This window comes from Rhinolophus ferrumequinum, chromosome 11 (genome assembly GCF_004115265.2).
Source record: "Rhinolophus ferrumequinum isolate MPI-CBG mRhiFer1 chromosome 11, mRhiFer1_v1.p, whole genome shotgun sequence".
NCBI lineage: Eukaryota > Metazoa > Chordata > Mammalia > Chiroptera > Rhinolophidae > Rhinolophus > Rhinolophus ferrumequinum.
The window spans coordinates 59,108,209-59,119,199 of NC_046294.1; the positions used below are offsets into that span (position 1 = coordinate 59,108,209).

General features: G+C 36.6%; 1 protein-coding gene across 2 annotated transcripts in view; it reads left to right on the top strand.

The window, feature by feature from the left end:
• EED (embryonic ectoderm development) overlaps positions 1-10,966 on the top strand; it is a 29,764-nt gene extending 18,798 nt beyond the window's left edge. Inside the window, exons 9-13 of one of the 2 annotated variants that reach the window (XM_033120029.1) lie at positions 21-126; positions 1,468-1,542; positions 9,193-9,351; positions 10,092-10,165; positions 10,567-10,966. In XM_033120029.1, the coding sequence (XP_032975920.1) occupies positions 21-126; positions 1,468-1,542; positions 9,193-9,351; positions 10,092-10,165; positions 10,567-10,693 (541 nt within the window). In that variant the 3' untranslated portion in view covers positions 10,694-10,966. The remainder of the gene's footprint in view (positions 1-20; positions 127-1,467; positions 1,543-9,192; positions 9,352-10,091; positions 10,166-10,566) is intronic. The other variant, XM_033120030.1, reaches the window with a different exon arrangement.
• The last annotated feature ends 25 nt before the right edge of the window (positions 10,967-10,991 follow it).

Consider the following 10,991-nt stretch of genomic DNA (forward strand, 5'->3'; position numbering starts at 1 on the left):
TTTTGACATTTCCATTTCAGGCCGTTTATTTCTCAGAAAATTCACTTTCCTGATTTTTCTACCAGAGACATACATAGGAATTATGTCGATTGTGTGCGATGGTTAGGTGATTTAATACTTTCGAAGGTATGGTAACTGCTGTTAAGCTGTAATTCCATTGTTTGTGTAAGTTAGAACTTTTTTTTTTTAATTAAAGTTTATTGGGGTGACAATTGTTAGTAAAGTTACATAGATTTCAGGTATACAATTCTGTGATACGTTACCTATATCTCACATTGTGTGTTTACCACTCAGAGTGACTTAGAACTTTTTAGGGAGCACAGCTTTTTATGCAGTTTGGTAAATTGGATGGCAGATGGGAAATTGCTTTTTTAAAAAGTCTCATGATATTTTGATAGATTTGGAAACTTGTTTTAGGCATAAAAACATCCCAATGGATTATTAAAATTTGTGCTCCAATAAAATGAAAAATGTTAATTTAATTTGTAAGATGATACTGTTCTCTGATATCAGTGTTAGTGTGAAATAACCAACATCTAAAGCCAGTAGGTTTTTTTTTTCATGTTTGTGTCCATTTCATGAAAGTGAACTTTTATGTATAAAACAGACAGCTGGAGTTGGCTCATGGGCTGTAGTTTGCCAACCCCTTCTCTAGCATGTTAATATATGTATATATATGTGTGTGTGTGTACGTGTATAGCATATATATATATATATATACACATATATGTTTATATATATACACACACATATATATATATAGAAATATTTTTTTTCTGATAATTTAGAGAAGTTGTTGGTGATGTCATCTGAACATTTACTTAGGACTGTCAAATTTGGAGAAATTGGTATCCAGTTTCTTTTCTTGTGTGGATTTCAGGACATTTCACATTTTCTTGGTCAGAGCCTGATTTATTTTTTTCTTGTAGATACAGTTTTACCTTTTTTTTTTTTTAACTTTTGATCTAGAGATTAGGTTCACAGGAAGTTTCAAATACAGTGCAGAGAGGCCCCATGTTGCCTTTCGCCCAATGGTTACGTCTTACATAACTAATGCAATATCAAATCCAGGAAATTGACATTGTGCAATGTGTGTGCGTAGTTCTGTCATTTTATCACATGTGATTTTGTCATTTCAAAAATGTTACAGTTTGGGGCCTTAAAGATTTGTTTTTTTCACTCAGTATAATGCCATCCAAGTTGTTGTGTGTATCAATTGTTTTCCCTTTTTATTGCTGAGTAGTATTGCATGGTATGGGATGTACCAGTTTATTTAGCCATTCATCTATTGTAGGACAGTTTGGTCAGATTGGGGCTATTACAAATAAAGCTGCTAATGAACAATCGTGTACAGGTTTTTTGTGGACTTAAGTTTTCATTTCTCTGGGATAAATACCTAGAAGGGCAATTGCTGGGTCATGGTTAAGTTTGTTTAGTTTTTTAAGAAACTGCCAAACTATTTTCCAGAGTGGCCGTCCCATTTTACATTCCCACCAGAAATGTATGAAAGATCGAGTGTCTCGGAATCTTCGCCGGCATTTGGTATTGTCACTATTTTTTATTTTAGCTGTTCTGATAGGTGTGTAGTGATATCTCATCGTGGTCTTAATTTGCATTTCCCTGATGGCTAGTGATATTGAACATCTTTTTCATGTGCTTATTTACCATCCATATATCCTTTTCGATGATGTCTTCATATCTTTTGCTCATTTTCTAATTGGATTGGTTTTTTTTTTTATTTTTACTGTTGAGTTTTGAGAGTTCTTAATATATTCTAAATATGAATCCTGTGTCAGATATGTAGTTTGCAGATATTTTCTTCAAGTCTGTAGCTTGTCTTCTCATCCTCTTCACAAGTTCTTTTGCAGAGCAAATACTTCTAATTCTGAGGTTCAATTGCTTGATTTTTTTAAAAAAATTATTTTACGGATCATGCTTTTGATGTGTTTGAATGCTCTTTACCAAGCCATAGATCCTAATGATTTTCTTCTGTTTTCTTCAAAAAGCTTTATAGTGTTATGTTTTACATTAAATATATCCATTTTAAGTTAATTTTTGCATGAGGTTTAGTTAGAAGTTTATTTTTTGCCTATAGATAGATATCCAATTGTTTTCAGCACTTTTTATTGAAAGACTATTCTTTCTCCTTTTAATTGCTATTGTACCTTTGTCAAAATTGTTTGGCCACACTTGTGTGAGGCTGTTTCTGGTTTTTCTATTCTGTTCTCTCCACCAGTACTACATGCACAGTCTTGGTTACTGTAGCTCTATAATTAGTCTTGGAATGGGTAGAGTGAGTTCTTCTATTTTATTATTATTCTTCAAAATTATTTATAGCTATTCTAGTTGCTTTGCCTTTCCATATAAATTTTAGAATAATCTTGTCTACATTTATAAAAAATCTTGCTGGGGTGTTCTGGGGGTGGGGAGGATTTTGATCCGAATTGTGTTAAACCCATATATCAATTTGGTGGAGCATTAATACTTTGACTCTGTTTAGTCTTTTAATCCTCGAACATAGTATGTCTTTTATTTAAGTCTTCTTTGATTTTTATGATTGACATTGTGTAGTCTTTAGCGTACAAGTCCTGTACCTGCTTTGTTAGATTTATACTTAAGTATTTCTCTCTTTTTGAGTGATTGTAAATGGTATTTCTAGTTTCCATTTCTATGTTCACTGCTAGTATATAAGAAACACAGTTGATTTTTGCATGTTAATTTTGAATCCTGCAACCTAATAGACCTTATTAAGTTCTAGAAGTATTTTCAGTTAATTACTTGGGGTTTTCTACATAGACCATTGTGACATCTGCAATTAGGGATAGTTTTATATCTTATCTTTTATCAACATGCTTTTTATTTCCTTTTATTACCTTACTACGCTGGCAAACTTCCAGTATTGTGTTGATTAGCAGTGTTAAGAGCAGACGTCTTTGACTTGTTTCTGATATTTATGGGGAAAGAAATTCAGTCTTTCACATTTATGTTTTTACTAGTATGTTTTTTGTAGATCTTGTCTTTCAAGTTGAGAACTGTTCCCTTTCCCTAATTTTTTTACAGTTCTATCATGAATGGGTGCTGAATTTTATTAAATGCTTTTTCTGCATCAGTTGATATGATCATGGGGTTTTCTTCTTTAATCTATGAAAGCAGTGGGTTGCATTGATTGGTCATTGAATATTGATAGAGTCTTGTATCCCTGGGGTAAGTTTACTTGGTTATACTGTGTAGTTCTTTTATAAGTTGCCAAATTCTCTTTGCTAATATTTTGTTTAAAATTTTTGTGTTTGTGTTCATGAGGTATGATACTGACCTGAAGTTTTCTTTTTGTACTGTTTTTGTCTGATTATGGTATTGATAATCCTGGCTGACTTCATAAAATGAATTAAATAAATTGCAAGTCTTCCCCTCCTGTTTGCTGGAAGAGATTGTATGACATTTAAATGATTGGTAGAATTTTCCAGTTAAATATCTGAGCCTAGAAAATTTTACGTGGAAGTTTTTGAAATCACAAATTTAATTTCCTTAATAGTTAAAGGGTTATTTAGACTAACTATTTCATATTGGGTGAGTTGTAGTTGGTGCTGTTTGAAGAATTGGTCCATTCTATCCAATGTAAAATTTATGTATAAAGAATTGTTTATAGTATTCCTTTATTATCCTTTTGATATGTGCAACATCTCTAGTGCGGGTTTCATTCCTGAAATTGGTAATTCATGTCTTTTTCTCAGTTCTGCTAGGTGTTTGTCAATTGTTTTAAATCTCTTTTTATCTTTTGTTCCTTTTGTTTGCTGTGGGTATATTTTGCTCTTATTAGTTTTTTAAGGTGGGAGCTTATTGAGTTGAGATTATATTTCTTAGATTATTCAATTGAGACTTTTCTTAATATAAGCATTTGGTGCTATGAATTTCCCTGTCAGCACTCCTTTAGCTGGATCTCACAAAGTTTGCTAAGAAGTGTGTTGTTTAGTTTACAGGTATTGAGAGATTTTCTTGTTATCTTTCTCTTCTTGAGTTCTAGTTTGATTCTCCTGTGGTCAGAACATACTCTCTGGTTTTGATTATTTTAAATTTTTTGAGATTTGTTTCATGACCTTATTTTGGGTATGTTCCGTGGGAGCTTGAAAAGAATGTGTATTCTGCTATTGGTGTGGTTGAATTTGTCTTTATCTTTGTTGATTTTCTGTCTACTGGTTTTATTAATTACTGAGAAAGGGGTGTTGAAGTCTCCAGCTGTAATTGTGGATTTTTCCCTTTTTTCTTTCAGTTCTGTGATATCTTGTACCTCTATTGGTTGGTGTTTCCACACTTAGTATTGCTAGATATCTTGGTGACTTGACCTTTTATCATTGTGTAATGTTCCTTTCTATCTCTGGTAATTTTCTTTGCATTGAAGTCTCCTTTCTCTGGTAGCCATTCCTGCTTTCTTGATTAATGGTTGCATGGTATATCCTTTTACAAAACTTTTACTTTTTTGGGGGGGGCGGATATTGGGGAACAGTGTGTTTTTCCAGGACCCATCAGCTCCAAGTCAAGTCGTTACCCTTCAGTCTGTTTGTGGAGGGAGCAGCTCAGCTCCAAGTCCAGTCGCCATTTTCAGTCTTTAGTTGCAGGGGGCACAGCCCACCATCCTATGTGGGAATTGAACTGGCAACCTTGTTGAGAGCTCGTGCTCTAAACAACTGAGCCATCCGACCACCCCATGGCATCTCAGCAGCAGCTCGTTGTCTTCCAGTATGGTTGTGGAGGGTGCAACTCACAGTGTTGGAATTGAACCGGCAACCCTGTTGTTGAGAGCTCATGCTCTAACCAATTGAGCCATCCAGCCGTTCCCTCCGACCTTTTACTTTTAATCTCTGTATATATTGTTATATCTGAAGTGAGTTTCTTGTGGGTGGCATATAGCTGGCTCATTTTTTCCCCCCCTTTCTTCCGCCTCTCCCTTACCCCCCACCCCCACACACACACATTCCGGTTCAAGCTGATGTTTCTCAGTCTAGTGTAGGACACAGCTCCCTGGCCCATGCTGGTATTATGAGCCTTGTGCTCCCCCCGGCTGTCGCCACATGTCAGTCGGCAGCTCGCGGCAGCTCTCACCGGCTTCTGGCTGCTTAGGATGGCTGCTGGCCATTTATGCTGGCTGCCGGCCACTCAGTGCTGGCCACTGGCCGCTCATGGCAGCACATGGTAGCCCACGGCAGCACTCAGCATCCCTCGGCAGCTCATGCCAATCTCCGGCTGCTCATGGCAGCTCAGCTCCAGGGAGAGCCGTTGTTCACAATCTTAGCTGGAGAGGGCGCAGCTCACTGGCCCATATGGGAATCGAACTGGCAACCTCGGTGTTAGGAGCACGGCGCTCCAACCACCTGAGCCACCGGACCCGCCAGGTTCATTTTTTAATCCATCCTGTCAAATGTCTTATTTGGTATATTCAGACCATTTATATCTGAGCTGTACCACATCAATTATTACATTGTCTTTTTTTCTTTCATTTCTTAATTTCTTTGGTTTTTTCCCCCCTAATTTTCTGTAGGTTATGTGAGCATATATTAGAATTCCATTTTGATTTGTCTATAGTATTTTTAAGTATATTTCTTTGTGTAGGTTTTGGTATTTGCCATAGATATTACTATATATGTGATGTATACATTTGACCGTTGAACAACATGGGAGTTTGGGGGTGTCAACCCCTTTGATAAATATATTTGATAAATATATTTATCAAGAATTTGTGTAAATATATTTGGCCCTCTGCATATGTGGATTCCAAACTGCATATTGAACATTTTTTTTCCCAAAAAAATCCCTGCATATAAGTAGACCCATGCATTTGAAACCCCTGTTTAACGGTCAACTGTATATCAGTCTATTTAACTGTGTATCAACATTTTACCAGTTCAGGTAAGGTGTAAAAACCTGACCTTCCTTTATGTCACTTTGTCCTCCATTTATAATTGTCTTAAGTATTCCCTTTACAATTGAGAACTACTTAAATGGTGTTACAATTTTTGCTTCAGCCATCAAACGTAATTTAAAACTCAGGAGGCAAAAGAGAATATTGTATTTACTCATTTTACTTTTTCTGTTGATCTTCCTTCCTGGTGTCCCAAGGTTTCTTCTTAAAATTATTTCCTTTCTGTTCATAAAACTTCCTGTAGCCATTTGTTTAGGGTACGTCTTCTGGTGACAAATTCTCTTGGGTTTAGAGTCTGAGAATGTCTTCATTTCCCCTTCATTCTCTAAAGGTATATTCACTGAATATAGGATTTTGTGTTAACAACTCTTTAAACAATTAAAAATCTTGTGCCCTCTTTCTCCTCTCTGGTTTCTGATGAGAGATCTGCCATCATTGGAATTGTTTTTCCCCTACAGGTAGGGTGTTCTTTCTGTCTTAACTGCTTTTTGGATTTTTTTCTTTGTGTTTAGTTTTCAGAAGTTTGACTATAATGTGTTGTGATACAGATTTCTTTGAGTGTATTTTATTGGGGTTTGCTCACCTTCTTGAATCCTTAAGTGTGTTTATAATTATATACTCGTTGAAGCATTTTTATGATGGCTGCTTTAAAATCCTCGTTAGATAATTCTAACATGTCATCTCTGTATTGGCATTTGTTGTCTTCTCATTGAAGTTGAGATTTTTTTTTTTTGATATGGCAATGATGTTTTTTTACTGAGATCCGGATATTTTGGTTATTATGTGATGAAACTCTGGATCTTTTTTTAGATTGCCTCTACAGCAGGCTCCCTCGGATAAATTTTCAGCTGCAGAAGGGGGGGAGCGCTGCCTCACTGATTGGCAGGTAGCAAGGGAAGTCCAGGTTTCCCACTCCGCTGACTTGGTAATGGTGTTTCATTACTGCTGGGGTGGGAGTTCAGGCTTTCCACTCAGGTGGAAAAGCCTCAGGTGACACTACTCTAGCAGAAGGGGCTGACATCACTTATTGCTGCTCCCCAGGTGGTCGCCACTGATACTGCAGGTGGTGGGTAATTGTGAACATCATCCTGACTCTACTAGGCCTTCTCTCACACCTCCCCAGCCAGAGAAAAGGAGGAGAGTCACCTCGTTACCATACGGGGCAGTGGGGAGTCGGGGGTATATTATGTACTTCAGGTGCTTAGTTACCACCTGAGAAGGGTTTCCTTCTGGGCCTTTGCTGGTTCATACGGGGCAAGTCCACAGTTTTTTCTGTATTTGGCTATAGTAGAACATTTGTCTGAAAATTGTCTCTCTTCCTAGGTGCTACTTTCCTGGTCCCTTGTAGGAGCAGGATTTTGTTGAATTTTGGTTCTTTTGTTTGTTTTAGTCTTCCCCTTCACCCATTAGCATTGTTGAGTTGCTGCCTTCTCTAGCATCCAGTCTGAATTACATAAATGAGGGAATAGAAAACCAGGGAACTCAATTTCCTTCCAGTCCCAGGATTCCTAATCAGTCTGTCTCCTCTCTACTTTTTAGACTTTTAAGCCGTACTTAGTGGGACAAATAAGGAAAAGAACATCTATTTCGTCGTTTTGAAAGCATAAATAAAAAAGCTCTAAAATTTCTGTTCTTAGAACTTAATCAGATGATAGAAAGGGTTTCTGCATTTTAGGTGGGAAGCTGAACTGAATGGACTATTGGTGATCTCAAATCTGGCTCTGCATCAGAATCATTGGGAGAACGTTGTAAAAAGAGATTGTTAGACCTTACCCTCAGAGATTCTAAATCTGGCACAAGGACCTAAGAATTGGTGATTTTTAAAAGGCTTTCTAGATGATAACGAGTGCAGTCATCCATTAGTGTGGGTAAATTCTTTTTACCTACCTAGGCTGTAGTTCTCCATGAGGCGACTCTACTAATTTAGGATACTTGACGATTATAGTCAGTAACAAGCACTTGAACAACTGTTTTACAATTCTGCTCCAGCCTCCTTTCTCAGAGATTCTAATTCATTAGGGTGTTGGGGCCAAGATGAGTTGAGAAAACTACAGGCTATTGATTTAATTGTACACTTAGTTAAGAGTCTTCAGACTAGGTAATCTCTAAGGTATTTCACAGTAAAGAACTTGTATAACATATAGGCCTGGAAATTTATATAATCTAAAAAAGGCAGAGAAGAAGAAAAGCGTGTGAGATCCCAGGTAGAAACCCCCCACAATAGTCTGTCAGTGTTTAGGGGGTGGGGAGTGTGTTGTCCCCCAATCTTCCTCTGTGGCTCTATTAGGCTGCTTAAAGGCCAGTCAAGCCCACAGGGCTGCCACATGTGGCTGTGTAGGCTGTGTCCTGTGAAACTTCAGGAGGCACTCTTCACCTACACCAGGAATTTTCAGTCCTGGCACCTATTGATGTGCATCGTGAGGTATTCAGCAGCATCTCTGGCCTGTATTCAGTAGAGGCGGGACACGTTGCCCATTGTGCCTTAACTGGCAAACCACTGGCCTGCACAGTAATATGGATAATAGTGTCTGGGGTGTTGCAAATTTTCTTCCATTGTATTCTTTACCACTTGATGCTTAAGTAGAATGCATGCAAAGATTTTGATTTTAGAGGATAGGGAAGGTACAGTATAGCTCAGCCTATTTCAGTCCCATATCAATGTCTTAATGTTAAACCACTGCTTTTTCTTCTATATAATCTGATCTCAAAGGCCCTTTCTGTGAATTTGTTAGGTTTCCTATGACATCTAGTGAGCACCTACCATGTAGCACAGACACCAGGGATGAAGGATGATTAATAGTTATCCAGATAAAGGGAATCATGTAGAGTTAGAAGTGGAATCATGTAGTGTTAGAAGTTAGAAGTTAGCAGCTGAATGGGGAAAGATGAAACTAGTAAAGTAAGCAGGGGCCATATCAAAGAGCTCTGTGTTCTAAAACAATGTAATTTTACTTTTGCTATAAAACACTTCTAGTCTCCGGATGCTAAAGTATCCAGAGCTGAATTTGGTGCGGTTTGTAAGAGAAATTGTGACTTTCAAAATGAATGTTCTCCGGACAATGTAATAGTTTTGTATTGTCAAAATCTGTTGATAATCAGACTTCTCTGGTCCTCGTGTAGACAGTGATTGTAAATATAAATGTGTGTATATAACTGAGTAGATGGGTAAGCAGATTCTACGAGCTGTCAATTCTAAAATGGTAGAGAAAAAGCTTTGTTTCAATGTTTATAATTACAAGTAATATTTCTTTTTTTCTCATGTCTTTCTTTTTTTAAAGTCTTGTGAAAACGCCATAGTATGCTGGAAACCTGGCAAAATGGAAGATGATATAGATAAAATTAAGCCCAGTGAGTCTAATGTGACTATTCTTGGGCGATTTGATTACAGCCAGTGTGACATTTGGTACATGAGGTTTTCTATGGATTTCTGGCAAAAGGTAGCAACTCTTTTACTTTTCCAAATTATTTGACTTAAAAAACCCATGGTGATTTTAGTTTTCTCTGCTGTGCATCTGTGTTCTCTTTCTTTTAAGAATCTACCTGGTTTTGTATTACTTGCTTCGGCCTTTGATGTTATTTGTTCTACCCTGGTGGCTCTGCACACCATCTGCAGTGCTTCTTATAAGTGAAGGTGACAGGTGTCGTTGGTGGCAGTTAGGTGTTTACTTTCCACAACATATGTTACTAAGATTTAATGATTTGGTTAATTAGAGTGTTATATTTTTATGTGGCTTTTTCCTAGAAAAACTTCGAAAAAAATCATATGGAGATAGAGATAAAATACCAGTTATGTGAAATTTTAAAGAAATAATGATGTTAGGATTTTGTGGTAACAAATTACCTGGGTATTTATAAGAAAGCTTTGGAAGGGCTTTCTATAGCTTTTGCTACAGTTGTCTGTAAGGCAGAATAAGGTGTACATGCTAATAGTGTAAATTGTAAAGCCCTTCATAAATTCACAAAATGCTTTCTTAGTTCACTCAAGACAACTGTGAAGCATTGGTTGCTTTGTATCCCCACTTACAAAACAGAAATATAAGATGCCAAGAAATAATCAAGAGCATAGCCAGAGGCTAGAGCTGAAGTTTTTTTGAAATAAGAAAGATGTTTTAGGATTGCTTGAAACCTTTATAGCTTATTTTAATAATTTGGTGTTTTTAAAAATACGTTTATACAGATGCTTGCATTGGGCAATCAGGTTGGCAAACTTTATGTTTGGGATTTAGAAGTAGAAGATCCTCATAAGGCCAAGTAAGTATTTAGAAATTCCTCTTCATAATTTCTGCCTTTTTTCCAAAAATGTTACGCCAAATGTGGAGGAAATAATTGATCGTTGCAATACCATCTTTAAATCATTTGTAACATTTACATGTCTCAGAGTGTTTCTTTTTTTATTCTAATTGTTTTCCATGAGTACCTTGGTAACAAGTTATTTCTCTTTTTATACAGTGTGCTTCATGAATTTAAAATATACCCCAATTTTATGAAATTTGAGATTGAGCTCTTAGTGAAGTATATTCTGGTTTCAGATGCTTTCTCTATGTCTTACAATAGCTATTCATTTGTAATACGTATATTGTTTTAAGATAGATACTGACAACATTGTGTCTGTGTGATATTTAATTTAACCTCTTCTCATGTTTTCTCCCTAGATGTACAACGCTGACTCATCAAAAATGTGCGGCTGCTATTCGACAAACCAGTTTTAGCAGGGATAGCAGCATTCTTATAGCTGTTTGTGATGATGCCAGTATTTGGCGTTGGGACCGACTTCGATAAAATCCTTTTTCCTAAAAAAATTAGTGCGTTTTCTGTGTACAATAGAATTAATGTATCTCGCTAGTAAGGGCACATAGAGCATTTAGAGTTGTCTTTCAGCATTCAATCAGGCTGAGCTGAATGTAGTGATGTTTACATTGTTTACACTCTTTGTACTGTCTCCTGCTCAGACTCTACTGCTTTTAATAAAAATTTATTTTTATAAAGCCACGTGTTATTTTAGTTTGTGATGAAAACAAATGTTGAAGGTAATAAAATTATGCTTTTCTTTTTGTAATCATCATTTTTGTAAGTCGCT